The sequence below is a fragment of the Pecten maximus genome, chromosome 6 (genome assembly GCF_902652985.1).
Source record: "Pecten maximus chromosome 6, xPecMax1.1, whole genome shotgun sequence".
Taxonomy (NCBI): Eukaryota; Metazoa; Mollusca; class Bivalvia; order Pectinida; family Pectinidae; genus Pecten; species Pecten maximus.
Genome location: NC_047020.1, coordinates 5,669,660 through 5,689,643, shown reverse-complemented (window position 1 = coordinate 5,689,643; position 19,984 = coordinate 5,669,660). Strand labels below are relative to the sequence as shown.

The 19,984-nt window shown below is 37.1% G+C and overlaps 2 protein-coding genes across 4 annotated transcripts in view; both read left to right on the top strand.

Moving 5' to 3' along the window:
- LOC117328813 (centrosomal protein of 135 kDa-like) overlaps positions 1–3,182 on the top strand; it is a 52,342-nt gene extending 49,160 nt beyond the window's left edge. For all 3 annotated transcript variants that reach the window (XM_033886374.1, XM_033886375.1, XM_033886376.1), the window contains 5 exons: positions 317–526; positions 714–916; positions 1,296–1,400; positions 2,552–2,695; positions 3,026–3,182. In XM_033886374.1, coding sequence (XP_033742265.1) covers positions 317–526; positions 714–916; positions 1,296–1,400; positions 2,552–2,695; positions 3,026–3,149 — 786 coding nt within the window. In that variant the 3' untranslated portion in view covers positions 3,150–3,182. The remainder of the gene's footprint in view (positions 1–316; positions 527–713; positions 917–1,295; positions 1,401–2,551; positions 2,696–3,025) is intronic.
- Positions 3,183–8,264: 5,082 nt separating this feature from the next.
- The window catches only part of LOC117328811 (myotubularin-related protein 8-like), an 88,125-nt gene continuing 76,405 nt past the window's right edge, over positions 8,265–19,984 (top strand). The window contains exon 1 of the mRNA XM_033886371.1: positions 8,265–8,394. Coding sequence (XP_033742262.1) covers positions 8,371–8,394 — 24 coding nt within the window. The 5' untranslated portion in view covers positions 8,265–8,370. The remainder of the gene's footprint in view (positions 8,395–19,984) is intronic.

The window sequence follows — 19,984 nt, the reverse complement described above, 5'->3', positions numbered from 1 at the left end:
CAATAAAGGACCGTAATATCTTAGACAAGTTCAAAATTTCAGGGATTTTGGGTCAAGATCAAGGTCACTGTTACTATTTTTACTGGGGTCCAGTAAGGGACATATACTGTTTTAGCAATACCCACTATGATTGATAATTCTGATGATTTTTATTATTACATAAGTTTGTTTGTACAAACAGAGAATTTCTCTTACTTTCTTGTGCTGAATTTTTCTTTCAGGTTCACTGATTTCCACCTGCAATGTGATTTGAAGTTGTGAGCTTAGTACGTTTTATAAATACACGATATCTACATCGTCATAATCTGTGTTTCAGCATCTGAGTGCCCAGCAGGCTTATGAATTACAGATTTCCAGTCTCACAAGGTCAGTGGCAAACTTAGAGGAAAATCTACGCCAGGCAGAAGAGGACAAACAGAACCTGCTGGTTGATCTGGCTGCCGTCAGGGAGCTGTGTGCTAAACTAGAGTCTACAAAGGATTCACTGCAACGTCAACTCACCTCAGCCAGCCTAGACAAGGAACAGGTAAGGATCTGTATGTATGATCATCATGCATAGCAAAAGAGTCAGGTAGTTCTGCAGGCCTGTCTCTATCAGTTTTACAAGTGAATAGTACAAAATAGTTTTTTCCCAATAATAACAAGAAAGGTGAACAGTGCCCCTCATTACAGTTGTTATTGATAATTTACTGATTAATTTTACCTGTGTGTAGCTCCAGACAATAATGGAGGACATGCGTCAGGAGACAGAGCTGCTGAAGAGCCAGATGACATCGGAGCGGACGTCTGTGAAGAGTCTGGAGGGAATACTACAGTCAAACAGAGAGAAAGAGTTCCAGTCTCAATTGTCAGCTCAAGAGAAATGTGCCGAGATACAGATGCTGAAGGATCGACTTTCTCTCAATGAAAGCAAGATGTAAGTCTACAGGGAAGAGTTTGTGGCCTAGTAAAGGCTGATACCAGTAGTTACTGTATGTAAATTTAAATCTCAATATTTGTTTCTAGCTTAGGGCTTTTCCAGTATTCGACATCTAACCCACCCCAGGACTCCAGGTTTTGTTAAGGGGTACCACCTATAGAATTTATTAAAAAATTACATAGATGTAAAAGGAAGGTAATCCAACCATGGATAGAAGTGATTTAATGTGGAGTCCTGGGGTCAGGTAGATATTTTAATGGAATAGCCCTAAGCTTGAATCTGCCATTTGTAAAGCTATTTAGCTGATTAAAGAGCATGCTCACACAGAAGACATTCACTTTGTCTCTTTATCATATGTTTTTATTCTCCTCTCCAGCCAAAGTTCAGGTCGTGAGATTGCCAGTCTGCGGACCAGAAATGTGGAACTGGAAGGAGATGTGGAGCGCCTAAGGAGGTCACTTACCAGTGAGAAGTTTGAACGGTAGGTACAGGCCCAGTCCCACACTACCAAGGGGACCATAGACATTATACTCTTGTTTTGTACTCCTTACTTACCATAATAGTTAAGGAATATATTGGATACTTAAAGCCTCTGTATGTTTTTGTTGATAGATATAATAAAACTTCATGAAGTTAAACTTTATAATCCCCTTTGGATATATCTTCATTTAATTTACATCAACTTTGTTCTGTTAATGTTGTAATGTTGTAATTTTGCCCACTCCTTTTCTTTGCCTTCCCGGCAGCAGCCAGTATGTCCAATCGACTTTGGTCTACTGAAGCGTGGTTCTGATTGTCGGTCCACCCTTCTTTAAAACAAACCATCTTGCACATCATGTATGGCATATTTTCCGCTGCTCATTTACATATAAAGAGTGGAGCACTACACTAGAGATTCCCCGTAGTCAGGGGGTAGTTTCCAGATTTTAATTGCAATTACGAAAAACTACAGTATTGATTCTTACATTATATTATCATTACAGTATATATTCTATCATTTAACATATTTTTGTAATTTTGTCCAAATTTATGTGTCACGAAAACATAGAGAGGCTTTAAGGAATATGTTGAGTCCTACTTACTCTAATAATTATTATATAAATGTATATTGGGAAATAAAGGGTATTGTATTGTCCTACTTACCCTAACACTGAGTTATAATATGGTCATATACATATGCTGATATTAATTACTCATTGACATAAAAGGATAGTCCGATACATTAATTTAGTCTAACAACACACTGCAGTATTTGTCCGTCCATGCATTGCTAACACTCTTGTTAACTACCCCCATTTTCAAATTTTGAATGTAAAGTGCTCTTAGATAGCAGAGTATGACAAGTGAACAAAAATCCCATTTAAAATTTGTATTTTCCCTGGGTAACTCAGAGAAGCCTGAATATTAAGAATTGTTTAGAATTGATTTTTTTAGCATATTTTGTCATATTATTTTTGGTTATTGGGAAACTAATAGATTAGAATGGACCAAGTTTTTAAGTTAGTAATTAGGAATGAAATAGATGCAGGGACAAGTTTTATGTTGCAAGAAGTGGCATTGCAGGGAAATTTTCCACTAGTATTATAATATACTAAATGAATGCTTCTAATTATTGGGCATCTTGCTTTACAGAGAGAGAGCCATTCAGGAGCTGAGGAGACATGGTCTGACTCCCCCAATACCCACTATGGAATACTCTTCGTCCTATTCTTATACAAAAACCACAACCCATAATAGTCTGACAACTTCAAGATCAAGGTCTCCCAGTCCTAGAAGGTCATTATCCTACAGTTGGTGTGTCAGTTATGTGTAGACAAAACTGATATACAGCAATCACTCATATTAACTGCTTGTGTAAACATTACTAAAATTAATCTAATAAAGTGACCTTTCGTGTTAATGTGATATACTTTACAAAACAAATTGAGGAACCTTCAGTGATTGATATTATTGTTGCAATTTCTTTACACATCTTACAAGATCAAATGTCAAATATTTAATCTCGGTAAATAATCCTATTCAGCAATAAAATATTTTCATTTTACAACTTCATTTAAAGCTACAATTCTTCATTCCTTTAACCATGACTTTTCTCCATTCTGACAGGAGCCAGAGTCCCGACATGTACCGCAGTTCATCTAGTAGGCGGAATCTAACACCAGATCGTCCCAGCTATCTAGATGATCCACTAGACACCTCAGTTAAAAGTATTGGGCAGGATTATTCCTGATCCTAGATGCTAATTAGTGGCTAATTGATGCTGTGATGTCTTAAATATGTGTATTGATGGTAATATTAGCCAGCATCAACACTGCAGAACAGCAGAAATTTAGCCCTACAACAACTCATAATACATACAAATATCACAAAAAGCAAAGCTTAGCATTATATTATATAATTTGTATAAGAAAAGCATTGGTTATTAAAAGATATGAATTAGCTGTGGTGTCACTGTACACAGAATGCCTTGGCTGACAGTGGCATGTATGCACCATGTACTCCATGTACACCATGTGAGAAATAGAATGTGTTGTTGATTTTGATACTTGTACAGCAGCTGAAAAGTTAGTAATGGTGTGGTATGTAGTGGAATTGATTATTAACGATGACGTTTTTTTTTATCTAAAGCTGGTACATTGTATGTATACATGTAGGTCTATTGGTACATTGTATGTATACATGTAGGTCTATTGGTACATTGTATGTATATATGTAGGTCTATTGGTACATTGTATGTATACATGTAGTCTATTGGTACATTGTATGTATACATGTAGGTCTATTGGTACATTGTATGTATACATGTAGTCTATTGGTACATTGTATGTATACATGTAGTCTATTGGTACATTGTATGTATACATGTAGGTCTATTGGTACATTGTATGTATATGTGTAGGTCTATTGGTACATTGTATGTATACATGTAGTCTATTGGTACATTGTATGTATACATGTAGGTCTATTGGTACATTGTATGTATATGTGTAGGTCTATTGGTACATTGTATGTATACATGTAGTCTATTGGTACATTGTATGTATATATGTAGGTCTATTGGTACATTGTATGTATACATGTAGGTCTATTGGTACATTGTATGTATACATGTAGTCTATTGGTACATTGTATGTATACATGTAGTCTATTTTATTATACCCTTCTGTCTGTATGTATCCTAACATACCCATGAAAGTGCAGCAAAAACTATAGCAAAGCGATACAAACATTTCAGTCAGTGAAACTACAGTTTTGATTTGATTTCCTGAGTATACAGTATCAAATTTCATTCATCGTAGCTATCTTTATAAAGATTAGAAACAAAAAGTTCGGACTATATGGTATAACTGATACAATATTAACTGTTAACATCCCTGTACATTTTAAAATCCACTGCCGGAAGATCAACACAACCAAATGAGATCTATTTTATGATATCTGTGATATTGAGGCCTGATCTTAGTCATATAAGTGCTTGTAAATGGCATGCTAGCCATGGCATGATGTGAATCTGGATCCTTTAAATGTTTTGTGTGTACGTAAGACTCCTGGTGGAGGGAAACAATGATAAGTGTAGAGTGTTGGTTTCTGTCCCTCAACAAGGTACTGATGTTGTCAGGTCATGTTAGCGCTGTGTTTGAAGGTTCATGTGTGTAGCAAATGTCTACCGAAGATGTGAATTTCTCCCAGAGCACTCAATGATCCATACTACATTGTTGTAGTGCGACGGTAGGGAGAATAGGGTATGTAAGTTTAAGTGAAATGTAAGCGTCATCCCTAAAATCTTGCAGTGGACTTGCCCTTTTGTTAATATGAGCTCAACCAAAATAGTATATGGAGGTGTTGTATGAAATTAATGAACAGAATGATTTGTTAATGATATTGATCTGATCAGGTGATGTACTTACCAGTAAAAACTGTGAGTGGCCTCCCCTTATCTAATGAATCTTCCAGCCACCAGCATTACATAGATTTTTATAAGCAACTGTGATAGATCTGGATGTAAGTTTTTTTTAAAGTTTTTAATTACATTGTAGTAAATTGTACTCCAGTATATGTACTTAACAATGTTTAGGTTGCCACTCTATTGCTGTTTACTCAGGTTACGTGCTACCTTACACATTGTACCAGATATTTTTATTTACTCGTCTCACTACATGATTAGCCCAGAGTTGCTGGATTATTGTCAATAGACTATGTCTATTGCTAAAACATTCCTATGTATGAATTTTAGCTGTGTCTCCAAATATTCCCAGTATGTTCACCTCTAGTGGAATTCTCGGAAAAGTTGATGTAAGGTAGCTTGTCTCCTTTACCGAACACTATGACATTTTAAGTATAATAAGTATAATTATGATTTTCAGCTAATGGAGTTACCTCATCATTTAAGACAAACATGATTTAAAGGTATTCTTGTTTAATGCACACTAAACCCCTTGCTTTGGTTTGCAGTATGTCATTATGAAACATGGTACTTCATGTAGTATTTTTTTCTGACAAAAATATTTTGACATGTTAAAAAGATTTGGTGATATATAAAGTTACATGAAATCTTAAAACATCTTTAGACTTAAGGACTTGGTCAAAGTATCTGTAAAATACCATACATTGTCGAAGTCTGTACAGTTGCTTGTATTATTTATTTTTTTATTGTATCAGAATTCTGCATGAGCCTTCAGGCTACTGGGGCCTTAAATATTGTATTGTCAGGAAATCTGTTGTTCAGTGTAATGGTAAGAACATATTATTATTTATTGAATTTTGATCTTAATTAGTCCTTAGATTTAATATAAAAATCCGTCCAATTCATATAATTTATTATTTTCTGTACAATGTTTTATATGTATACAATATTTATCTTTAATGTACTTTTTTCTTTCACTTTAAAAAAAAAAATCTTTCTGATCTGTAATCATCAAATGTAAATGTCACTTGATTTTTTTTCTGATCTGAATTATGCACACTTTGATAATTGTATTTGAAAAGATTCAACGTATTAAATCATAAAATAACCTCAATATCAATGTATACCACTGAGAAATGTAGATAAGAATTACATTATGATTTTCCTAGTTTAGAAGTAGTGGTATATATTTGATCATGACCGCCAAGAAATGATTGATATACATGATATAGAAGTACTGTGGAGGATGGATTTGTGTACTAGAGAAAATTACATAACTTTATTTTTGAAAAAAGCAAAATGTAGTCTTTCTTTTCATCACAAGCTTCATGACACAAGTCTCTTCCAAGTATGATGTATTGCCATGGAGTTTGTCATGGCTGTGGAAGTGTTTACCATCAACAGATAGGATACCCGGTACAAAAACACCTTGTTAATGTTAGATAGGCCAAGATTACTTTACAGTGTTATACATCTGATGTGAGAGTATTACAGCTGGCCGTATTATTAATGATAAGTTATTTTTACTGACACTGTTTCTGTGTATAACTTAGGTCGGAGCCATAGTCAATAAAATGTGCATAGCCAGAAGTTTTCTGTTGTTTGTGAGTTTTCTATATCTGTACAAATAATCAACAAATTCAAAGACATCACACACAGAGAGCCTTCCAGTGAGCCAGGCTAGTACAGATATAGGAAGGTGTGACAACTGTACAGTATTATGATATGGGAAGGTACGTGTGACAACTGTACAGTGTATTATGATAGGGGAAGGTGTGACAACTGTAGTGTATTATGATATGGGAAGGTGTGACAACTGTACAGTGTATTATGATATAGGAAGGTAAGACAACTGTACAGTGTATTATGATACAGGAAGGTGTGACAACTGTAGTGTATTATGATAGGGGAAGGTGTGACAACTGTACAGTGTATTATGATATGGGAAGGTGTGACAACTGTACAGTGTATTATGATAGGGGATGGTGTGACAACTGTACCGGGTATTATGATATGGGGAGGTGTGACAACTGTACAGTGTATTATGATATGGGAAGGTATGACAACTGTAGTGTATTATGATATGGGAAGGTGTGACAACTGTACAGTGTATTATGATATGGGAAGGTGTGACAACTGTACAGTGTATTATGATAGGGGATGGTGTGACAACTGTAGTGTATTATGATATGGGAAGGTGTGACAACTGCAGTGTATTATGATAGGGGATGGTGTGACAACTGTACGGGGTATTATGATATGGGAAGGTGTGACAACTGTAGTGTATTATGATATGGGAAGGTGTGACAACTGTACAGTGTATTATGATACAGGAAGGTATTCTTCTAGCATCTTAATACAATGTACATGTATTTACAAACTCTTTTTTAGTTCCACAGTTCCACACACATTTGTTTGCTGTTTAAACTGTTCATGCATCCATTCTAATATGTATGTTTCTACATGACAACAGAAAGAAAAAAACCAGCAAATGACATAGAGTGTAGTGTAACTCTTTTGTCCAAAAAAACCCAAAGAATCAATGTTACAAAATCACATCAACTGACAACAATAGTGTTTGGTAATTGGTAATGAAATGATTTGCAACATGATGCCATGAGAGTTCAGCAGTGAGAATTGGTAAATGTTACTTAACAGGGACTGGGATGAGGAAAATTACCATTAAACTACTATATCCCCCCCCCCATCCCCCTTTTCAAATTTCTGGATCCGCGCCTACAAAGTTTTTAAAATAACATGAGTTTCAGAAAGCGAGGGGCTATATAGCATGTGAAAATTAGACAATTAATTGGTGACTAAATGTGCTTTTGTTAAAATAAATGAATCGGGTTAATTTAGGTCATATCGTATTTAGTCTGAACCAAAATCTTATATATATATAATTAGCGACACCAAAGTGTTGGAGACTTCCACATTGTCAAAGGCGGTAATTTATTTAAAAATATAGGTTGATTGATTGATTGATGGGGCTTAACGTCCTTGTTCCGGTGTCTAGGACACTTAAAAATATAGGCTAGCATAGGTTTTCTTATAAAATCTTGAATAAGTTTTTCAACCAGTCCACATTTTACACCTTGCCGTATAAATATCTGCAATCCATTACTGTTCTTTAAAGTCCTTATTATTGGAATGACCATTGTGTTGTCCTTTTATCGTTATCAAAATTTTGCAGTTACTCCGGAATTACTTAAATATTGCTCAATTACGCAGACTTTCTTGACTTAAATATTATTAATAAATTAGAGAAAGGCGTTCGAATAGCTTTGCTTTTATCATTGGTGCGCGACTGTCTCTCCCAATACGTAAATAAATTACCGCCTTTCGCTCTTAATTGATAATGGTAGAGTTAATGCAAGAAAACAACGACTGAATAATCAGGGTTATTAGAGAGTTCCGAACAGAAATAAATCGTCAGCTGGTACTTCCGGAAAGAGGGCGGTTTGATGTCGACTAAAATATTATCTGACTGAGTGATGTTTAACTGAAGAATTTTGCAGGCACCGAGAGTTTCGACAACGAGCACACCATGGACTTGATAAAGACGCCGAAGGTAAGACCGTCTGGCACGCACGAGCATTTTTGGAGAGACTTAGTAATGGTCACTGTCGATTCAATATTTCGGCAAGATAAATATTGCAATCTAGATTCTAGGCTAATAATTACCACCACTGTCTAGTATATGTGAACAGTTTGTTATCTTCTTGGTTTGAATTCAAAAACATACTCTGGGAAAGGTCAACTACCGTTCTTTTCGGAGATGGCAGATGTTCACGAAACCATGTTAGCATCGTCGTACAGGTTGGGAACATCGATCCTTGCATTTGGAAATTTTGCAAATGCATGGATGCCCCCCCCCCCCCCCCCCCCCCCCCCGTCTTAACCCGATGTGAAATCACAATATCACAGGTTAGGTATTCTGATGTCCTCTTTCTTGAGAGAATTTAATGGAATGTTGCATATCCTATTGAAGAACATGAGTTCATGACCTGTAGGCATCGGGGATGTTTGTTGGGTATTATAAGTTAACTTGTTTCCCCCACCGATGGTATGTATTGCACCTACATGTATATAGCTACTTCAGCTAGATAAAGGTGTCTGGCTATTTTTTTGGTTCTGACGCCAGCTGACCTTTAGCAACCGAACCCTATTTGACACTGCAATGAGACATTAATATCAGTATTCATAAGTCTAAACTTGGTGACAATGGTGTGTATACTCACAGTTTAGGTATTATATATCCTATTTAAACAGTTCAATCACTAATTGACACCAAATTAATAAAACTTTGACACAAAACACTTGCTAAATCACTCCACTGCTTCACATTACCCATTTCGAACATGGTAGCATTGGTTGTAAAAAAATTGAAGTGTGTGTACCAAGCAGAACAAATAGTACGAAGGAAATTGCTTTTTGTTTGTTTTATATTACTGTGCACTCTGTCCAAACCGGACTCTGTCCAATCCGGACTCTGTCCAATCCGGATATTTGCCAAAACCGGCCAAATAATTTGGTCCCAAAAAATTCCCTTCTTTATTTATAGTAAATACACTCTGCATAATCCGGACTCTGTCTATTCTGTAATCTGGCCATATATTCCGGCCACATTCCTTCTGTTTACTAGGAAATCTATTCTGTATAAACTGGCGTCGGTCCCATTGATGTTTCCCTGGTAGCGGTAGCTTCGGGGGCTGCCGACGAGTGTTTTATACAGTTGTAATTGCCGCACAGGTAAATTATCGAATGACCATTTACTGTCACTGTCCACAGGTGGCTACGGCTGGATAAACACCTGTACAGTTGTTACGTACAATAAAGAATGCATTTTGTCAATTCATACCCATAATGTTATGTGTTTGTAAATGTATCGTAATTAAGAAATGTTTCATGTTGGCTGACTTCCCCTTCGGGGACCTCACTACACGAACGTACCCGGATGAGGAAGTCGGAGATGATGATGATGAGATACCTTTTGTATTACGCCGTTTCTATTATCAACAAACATGGATCTAAAGACAGCCGCCAACATTAAGGACCAATTAGAAATTGAGGCTAATTCCTCAAATTGGGAATCTGCACTTGTAGAAAGTGTCAGATCAGTTGATTGTTCAGACTCAGTGGAAGGCCTCTCAAACCAAACAACAATCAGTGAATGTTTTCAACCAATGTAACGTAAACACAGTGTCAAATTGCCAGTGTTGAATTAAATTATGTTATTCAATTCAAAGTTTGTATATGCATGAATAATGCACAATGACATCTACTTTATGATATATCTTTTATTCATTTTTATTTTGCATTAACAACGATATAAAAGTAGAATCTCTACAATCCGGAACTCTCTACAAACCAGCTTTATTTTGTGGTCCCAAATTTAAAGGTGTCCGGTTTAGACAGAGTCCACTGTACTTTATGTTTACAGGATCTTCATTTTTAATCCCGAGTTGTTACCAGAATGAAGCCAGGAAATGTAAATAATCGTCATTATGTGTCTTTGAGTGCTGTTTTTTGTGGATTTAATGATGGATTCATGAAAAAGAGATAAAAACATGACACCCGTTATAAAATAAATTAGCTTCTTGACATTATCAAACTCATGACTTTCAAAATTTGACATTCTGCGCAATGAAAATCCACCTTCAGAAGTTAGAGGTTACACAGCGCCTGTCATAAGTTTTTCGCTGTGTTATCCTCTAACATTGTTTGAGTATATTTTCCCGCATGGTTTTACTTCAAACATTTGTTCTCGAAGTACAAATTATTATAATTATATTCATTCAGGCAAAAGGCATATAAATAAGTAGTGATGGGAATCAGTAAAATTTTTAGAATCAATAATTGGAAACTTGAAATCGATTGATTATCGATTGCAATCTGTATTCTAAATTTAGTACAGAATTTCCCTTTTGTAGAAAATTTATATACTTCTCAAGTACATTTATTACATGTCTTAGCCTTTGTTATCAATATTTTTGATACTGAACACAAACAAAGCATTTTAAGGTTGTTAATTTATTTAAATCTCCTTAATCACTTGCAAAAGACCAATGAATATATCAGTAAAATATATATATATATGATCAACTACTTCTTGGTTCATGAACATTACAAAAATAGTCAAAGAGTCACAAACACCAATAAATTGCCTTTTCAAAATCTAATCAATTATCTTTTTTTGTTTCAACTTATTTTCGATTATTTTTTATTATCAGCCCACAAGTGCACTATAAATAAGACACATCACAGAAACAAATGTTGAATCATAGCAAAGCAATTTAGCAAAATTAAGCAATCAATCAATAGATTACAACATATACCGTAATAACATGAAATTTGAAGCTAATGACATCAAATGATTCTTTTGTGTATAGTCAAAGCTCTACAGAACTTGTGTTGTCTCTTGAACATGCAAATGATGTTAAATAAATGTTAAATCAGTTTTATTTCATTTTCAAAAAATAAGCATCTTGATATACATGCACTGCAGTTTTATAATACAATGTATATTAATTTGATATTTGGATTTTTTAAAAATCCAAAACAGCAGGCATTATTTTGTCTCATCAGACCATCTTTGTCTCATCAGACTACACCTGTTCTATTTAGAAAATTGGAACCCACATGTAAGTCTGACAGTGATAATGGAAAAGGAGAGGAAAAATGCAAATAACCAGATCAGAACTTGAACCTAGGACCTAGATTCTCTAGACAGACACTCAACCCATTTGAGCTGTTCCATTGCCATGGCAGCATTCAGTCTGTCCAGTTCTGCTCCACTCCCCTCAACGACTTCAACATATTTATTTGGGCACAAAACTCTAAGGCCATTTTCGAATCTGAAATCTTTATCCGCTTGCATTGATTGACACCTTTTGAACTATGTGGCCACCAGTATTCTTGGGAGCCAACACAGTGATGTTAATTTCTGGCCTCGTAAAAACTTTTACATGGCAGCCATAGTAACTATTTTGTAACATGATTGCGAAATCATGGTTTTCCTGAACAACACCTATTTCAAACTTCTTCTCAAGTTCCACCAGTGGTATTCACCTCTAACTTACTGGTATCTTAAATGATCCTGACCAAGTGTTGTTATTTTTTGGGTCAGTCCACAATCCAAGATGGCTGCCATTTCAATCATGGAAATAAGTGCAAATCTTCATTGCTGAAAAAAAACAATGATAGATGAATGCTTGCTTAGGGGAAGTTACTCTTAGCGTAAAAGTTTTTTTTTTTATCTTTGGTATTAAAAGTTGAATACCCTAAATTGAAATGAATGGGACTGCTCTCCAAACTGAAACTATTCACACTTGTGATCATACATTATATAACTGATGTAACAAAATGGTGCTATGTTAAAACTGGTGCATGGGTTTAAATGAAGTTAAGTATATACTGGTGCTTCTGTATTATATAAATAACATTACTATTCCTTTTGTAACTCTGTGGGTAAAATTTATAATGCGATTTGTATGGTTAAACATATTGAGGACATTTGGAGGAACATAGCTATTGCTGAATTTTCTTAACTAATACAGACACAGGTTGTTGTAGGATTCATACTGAAAGAAATTGAAAACTAGCCTTACCCTGAAATGACTTAGCAATCAGGCAGAGTGACCTAATAGTTCTCTACACTTACATAATTAGTATGAAGTTACAAACAGTAAACAGAAGGACAGTCTATGTAGAAAGTGAAAAGACTCCCAGATATCCTGGTGGTGTGACAGTTTGTTTACCACACTTCCACAATTGTAACTACAACCGAGAAGTTTTGTTTAGTCCCAAGGGGTTTTAGGGATGGATTTTACTGACAACGAAATTTAAATCAACGAAATTTAAATTAACGAAATTTAAATCACTTTCCTAGATTTGTTTTAAAGTCTTCTAACATATCACATTCCTGTGAGATTTATTTGACATGGAGAAAATGCATTAATGATATGAACATATATGTACATTTATTTTAATTGAAAAGGAAGACGGCACTTTTGAAAACAGGAAGAAAAAGTATTGTATTCCAAAATTAATTCATGTGTTCATTGTAATGTAAATGTGTACAATTAATTCTGAAGAGGGGATCGTAAAGCAAGCAATGCTAGTCGTGTGTTGCTGTAGTTGTAGGGAAATATTTGTGTGTCAAAAATCACTTCCCTATTTGATAAAGTCATCTGTAGCTCTAAATAGATCAGAATTATAAACAAAGAGAAGCTCATTATACCCTGCTTTACTCACTTTACAGGTCTTTATTTACAGCACTGTAAACAAGAATTTCTGTTAAAATTTTCATAAACTATTCATGGTTTGATTAGAATATTCATAATTTGTAAAGAATATTCAATTTTAGTTTAGAATATTCATGATTTGGTTAGAATATTCATAGTTTGTTAAGAACATTCATAATTCAGAATATTTATGGTTTGGTTCATCTTCGTTAGCCAAGGCTTCTAATTATGTTACACTCCACACAAACCCTGGGCAGATATAGTCGTGTTAAAACCGTCGCACCCTGGAATCCCAGGGCATCCAATCAAATCGCATTTTACATTCAGGCTTGGTTTCGCAGTAAACAAAAATTGTGGAGCCCAGTACAGATCAAGAGCTATACCTTTTTGACTATGTCATGGGATTTTACCTAAATACAGAGACGTACAATCTATGGGGAAACATTCATAGTGTTTGATCAATTGACAGTTCTAAGTTATTGGTCACATATCTCATCAAAATGATACAAGCCTCCGTGTGTGTTTGTAAACATCACCGATGAAGTACATCGGTAATGCTTGTTTTGATTGGTCAAAAATTTCATGTGTAAAGGGTGGTAATTTTGAATCTCTGCTTGAGGGGATACTATATCTGCCAAGGGTTCGTGCCTTGTAACATACATTAGAAGCCTTGGCTAGCGAAGATGGGTTTGGATAGAATACAGTTTGTTAAGAATATTTATAGTTTGTTTAAAATATTCATATTTTGTTTAGAATGTTCGTGTAGTTAAGTAATCAATTTCCTATGAAAATAGCCATTTATGTGTTGTATTAGTGGGCAACATTACAGGATTTGTATCTACCTCTTAAAAACTAAAGAAACATATTTTTACACAATTATTGTCAGAAATACCAGTAGATATTTGTAATTCAATTAGTATGGCAATAAAGATACATGCACTAAGAACTGTATCATGTATGTATGTTACAAGCGTAACTATTTCTCTGTCATTACTTTAAAATTTTGATTTCAATGATCAGTCAACAATATGTTTATAGCAAATAATCTAAAATAGAAAATACTCAAATACAAAAAGATGGCAAGGAGGAGGAATGTCTGTTGGTCACCACACAGCACTGGTCTGATTGACTAGGAAGGAGCAATGTCTATTGGTCACCACACAACACTGGTCTGATTGACAAGGGAGGAGGATACTGGTCATCACACAACACTGGTCTGATTGACAAGGGAGGAGGATACTGGTCATCACACAACACTGGTCTGATTGACTAGGGAGGAGCAATGTCTATTGGTCACCACACAACACTGGTCTGATTGACAAGGGAGGAGGATACTGGTCATCACACAACACTGGTCTGATTGACTAGGAAGGAGCAATGTCTATTGGTCACCACACAACACTGGTCTGATTGACAAGGGAGGAGGATACTGGTCATCACACAACACTGGTCTGATTGACAAGGGAGGAGGATACTGGTCATCACACAACACTGGTCTGATTGACTAGGGAGGAGGATACTGGTCACCACACAACACTGGTCTGATTGACTAGGGAGGAGGATACTGGTCACCACACAACACTGGTCTGATTGACAAGGGAGGAGGATACTGGTCACCACACAACACTGGTCTGATTGACAAGGGAGGAGGAAAGTCTATTGGTCACCACACAACACTGGTCTGATTGACAAGGGAGGAGGATACTGGTCACCACACAACACTGGTCTGATTGACAAGGGAGGAGGATACTGGTCACCACACAACACTGGTCTGATTGACAAGGGAGGAGGATACTGGTCACCACACAACACTGGTCTGATTGACAAGGGAGGAGGATACTGGTCACCACACAACACTGGTCTGATTGACAAGGGAGGAGGAAAGTCTATTGGTCACCACACAACACTGGTCTGATTGACAAGGGAGGAGGATACTGGTCACCACACAACACTGGTCTGATTGACTAGGGAGGAGGATACTGGTCACCACACAACACTGGTCTGATTGACAAGGGAGGAGGATACTGGTCACCACACAACACTGGTCTGATTGACTAGGGAGGAGGAAAGTCTATTGGTCACCACACAACACTGGTCTGATTGACAAGGGAGGAGGATACTGGTCACCACACAACACTGGTCTGATTGACTAGGGAGGAGGATACTGGTCACCACACAACACTGGTCTGATTGACAAGGGAGGAGGATACTGGTCACCACACAACACTGGTCTGATTGACAAGGGAGGAGGATACTGGTCATCACACAACACTGGTCTGATTGACTAGGAAGGAGCAATGTCTATTGGTCACCACACAACACTGGTCTGATTGACAAGGGAGGAGGATACTGGTCACCACACAACACTGGTCTGATTGACTAGGGAGGAGGATACTGGTCACCACACAACACTGGTCTGATTGACAATGGAGGAGGATACTGGTCACCACACAACACTGGTCTGATTGACTAGGGAGGAGGATACTGGTCACCACACAACACTGGTCTGATTGACAATTAAGGGAGGAGGATACTTGTCACCACACAACACTGGTCTGATTGACTAGGGAGGAGGATACTAGTCACCACACAACACTGGTCTGACAAACTAGGGAGAAGGAATGTTTATTGGTCACTACACAACACTGGTATTATCATCATTTTCATTTTAGGCAATAAATGATCCTATATCTAATTTCATTGCAATAAATTTCATGAAAAATTAATACCAATCAATCACAATGGTGCTGTATAGGGCCGGTAACCAACTACATAGCTAAAGGAACCAGCCTTCATTGGGTCATGTGTAATATGGCATTCTATAAAATAATTTGAAAAAAAACCCCAACTATCCAAAGGGTACAACTTAATAAACCAAAACTTCCCTAAGACACTATCTAAAATTACAGGACATCAATATCTTGGCTAGATAGGACATTGACACCTTTCAGGAAGTTGTTAAGACAGTGCTTTAGTGTGAGCATCACAGAAGTTTATAGAGCAAATGTTTAATTTCCAGCTACTCAGCCGTTATACAATTTGAGGTACATATATATAGCTGTGGTTGATCCATGTGTACAGTTAGTTCATTCTATTGTCAACATCACTGAGTGACCGATGAAAGATCTCCTCATCATCAGTGACACTCTAGCTTTTTTCAGGATATCCTACTTGGACAAAAGCACTTGTGTTAATAAGGACTGTGTAAAAGACCTGGATTTAATTGTATTCATACAAACAGTAATGAGTGGTAGGACGTGATTGGAGGATATACCTGTTATTTCAACCAGTCAGCATTCATGTCTTTGTTGTTCTTAGAAACTGAGTGAAAAGCCGCCTTATGAATATTATGATAAAATTTTCCTCTGGTTGGATGTATAAGTTGAAAACAATCGAGAATGTCTATTGTGACCCTGCTGACAGTATGGGAAATAGGAGTGGAAAGTACAGGAGACAGGGAAGACAGTCGTTAGAGGTAATGCTTCGGACAATGTGACCATGGTAGTACAGGGGACAGGGAAGACAGTCGTTAGAGGTAATGCTTCGGACAATGTGACCATGGCAGTACAGGAAAATGTACATTCTATCTATGGTCAGAAGTCAACAGTAAAATGAGAAAAAAAGCCTTGTTGCCATTCTATTAAGTGGGGGAAAGGTATACAATGTATATACTTATGGGGTCACCTGTCGACTATGTGGGCTTTCTCTGTGTACTCCAGTTTCTTCCCACAGTAATTCAGACCCCTAACATGGTTCTGTCGAGGCCAACAAAAGTGATTAATATAAGTTGATATAACTTGTTTTGCAATTGTTGTAAAATAAATAACGCTACATTTCATTTTACTTTGAAAAATTGGCAATTTTCACCACAAGGTGAAGGTGAAAATTCTCGAGCTAGCGTACAAGTATAGATGGAGCGCCTTATCTGGTGTTTGTCAAATTATACTGTGTAAATACCGCTTAATGACTGACACTACATTTAATTGTTAAACATTATTAATAATAATGGAAGAAAAATCACAATTAACAAATGAAAGATATATATATATGCTATTTAATGTTGAAATTTTGTAATCTTTTAATTATCTTACCAATTAAAATTAAGGCTCACAAAAGATAAAAACTTCTTAATTAGACTTGGCTCATAAAATCTCATCTGAAATGAAAACTCATTTAAGATCCTATATATATATATATCGTAAGAGACAATGTTTGTTTATTTTTAGCCTATTGGCCTATTTTAGGCTATTCAAATCGCCTTGTGTCCGTGGTCCTTAATTTGTCCGTCCCTCCATAAACAATTCTTGTTATCGCTGTTTCTTAGAAAGGACTTAAGGGATCTTTCAGAAATTTCAAAATTATGTAGGTTCCTCTTGGTCCATAGTTATGAATATTGCATTTTGGGACCAATCGGAAATCAACATGTCCGTCAGGCAGCCATCTTGGATTTTGACAATTGAAGTTTGTTATCGCTATTTCACAGAAATTACTGAAGGGATCTTTCTGAAATTTCATATATGTAGGTTCCTCTTGGTTCCTAGTTATGTATATTTCACTTTGGGACCAAGGGTAAAACAACATGGCCGACAGGCAGCCATCTTGGATTTAGACAATTGAAGTTTGTTATCGCTATTTCTCAGAAATTACTGAAGGGATCTTTCTGAAATTTCATATGTAGGTTCCTCTTGGTCCTAATTATGCATATTTCATTTTGAGACCAGTCGGAAAACAACATGGCTGACAGGCAGCCATCTTTGATTTTGACAATTGAAGTTTGTTATTGCTATTTCTTAGAAAGTACTAAAGGGATCTTTCTGAAATTTCATATATAGGTTCCCCTTGGTCCCTTGTTATGCATATTGCATTTTGGAACCAATCTGAAGACAACATGGCCGGCAGGCAGCCATCTTGGATTTTGACTATTGAAGTTTGTTATTGCTATTTTACAGAAGGTACTGAAGGGATCCTTCTCAAATTTCATATGTAGGTTCCCCTTAATTGGTCCCTCTTATTGCATTTTGGTACCAAACCGAAAACAACATTGCTGACAGACAGCCATTATCGCTTAATCTCAAATTTCATATATAGGTTCTCCTTGTTTGAAAAGTACTGAAAGGAAGTTTCTCAATTTACACAGATTAGTAAGGGGAAGGGGAAAATAGAGAGAAGATCAATATGACAAGGAACCTATAAAGATCATTCAATTATGGATGCCAAGATCCCTCTGGGATCTCTTGTTAATTTGTATAGAGTAGCTATATTGTTATTTGGCTTGCTAGGATGAAATTCGTGGATTTACATAGAATCATACGTACATATATTCTTGAAATCATTCCAAATTAAAAATGAGTGGTTGGAAAAATGTTGCAGCACTGAAATACAAGGTTATTCTAAAAATCTCTGTTTTTGAATTAATTTTGTGTGTTTCTTGTATTTTAGAATGACATTACTCCATTACCTATTCACTGCGATGTGGACTAGGTGTTATACTTAACTGCTCTCGTTTTGTGGTTTTCAGTAAAATTTACAAAAATAGTGAGGGCCTTGTAATATTGATGTTAAGGGGAGACAACAAGGACAGGACTACGGGTACTAGTGTATTGATCCACCACAATCTGTCTACCACTCTGATACGACACACTGCCTACTTCTCTGATACGACACTCTGCCTACCTCTCTGATACGACTCTCTGCCTACCTCTCTAATACAACACTCAGCCTACCACTCTGATACGACAATCCGCCTACCTCTCTGATACGACTCTCTGCCTACCTCTCTAATACAACACTCAGCCTACCTCTCTGATACGACACTCTGCCTACCTGTCTGATACGACACTCTACCTACCTCTCTGATACGACACTCTGCCTACCTCTCTGATACGGCAATCCGCCTACCTCTCTGATACAACACTCTGCCTACCTCTCTGTACGACAATCCGCCTATCTCTCTGATACGACAATCTGCCTACCTCTCTGTTACGACACTCTACCTACCTCTCTGATATGACAATCTGCCTACCTCTCTGATACGACAATCTGCCTACCTCTCTGATATGACACTCAGCCTACCTCTCTAATACAACACTCAGCCTACCTCTGTGTTATGACACTCTGCCTACCTCTCTGATATGACACTCTGCCTACCTCTCTGATACGACTCTCTGCCTACCTCTCTGTTACAACACTCTGCCTACCTCTCTGATACGACAATCCGCCTACCTCTCTGATACGACAATCCGCCTATCTCTCTGATACGACAATCCGCCTAACTCTCTGTTACGAAACTCTGCCTTCCTCTCTGATACGACACTCTACCTACCTCTCTGATACGACAATCCGCCTACCTCTCTGATACGACTCTCTGATACGACAATCCGCCTACCTCTCTGATACGACAATCCGCCTATCTCTCTGATACGACAATCCGCCTACCTCTCTGATAGGACAATCCGCCTACCTCTCTGATAGGACAATCTGCCTACCTCTCTGATACGACACTCAGCCTACCTCACTGATACAACACTCTGCCTACAACTCTGACAGGACAATCCGCCTACCACTCTGATACGACACTCTGCCTACCTCTCTGATAGGACAATCTGTCTACCACTCTGATACGACAATCTGCCTACCTCTCTGTTACGACACTCTGCCTACCTCTCTGTTACGACACTCTGCCTACCTCTCTGATGCGACACTCTGCCTACCTCTCTGATACGACTCTCTGCCTACCTCTCTGTTACAACACTCTGCCTACCTCTCTGATACAACAATCCGCCTACCTCTCTGATACGACACTCTGCCTACCTCTCTGATACGACAATCCGCCTACCTCTCTGATACGACACTCTGCCTACCTCTCTGATACGACACTCTGCCTACCTCTCTGATGCGACACTCTGCCTACCTCTC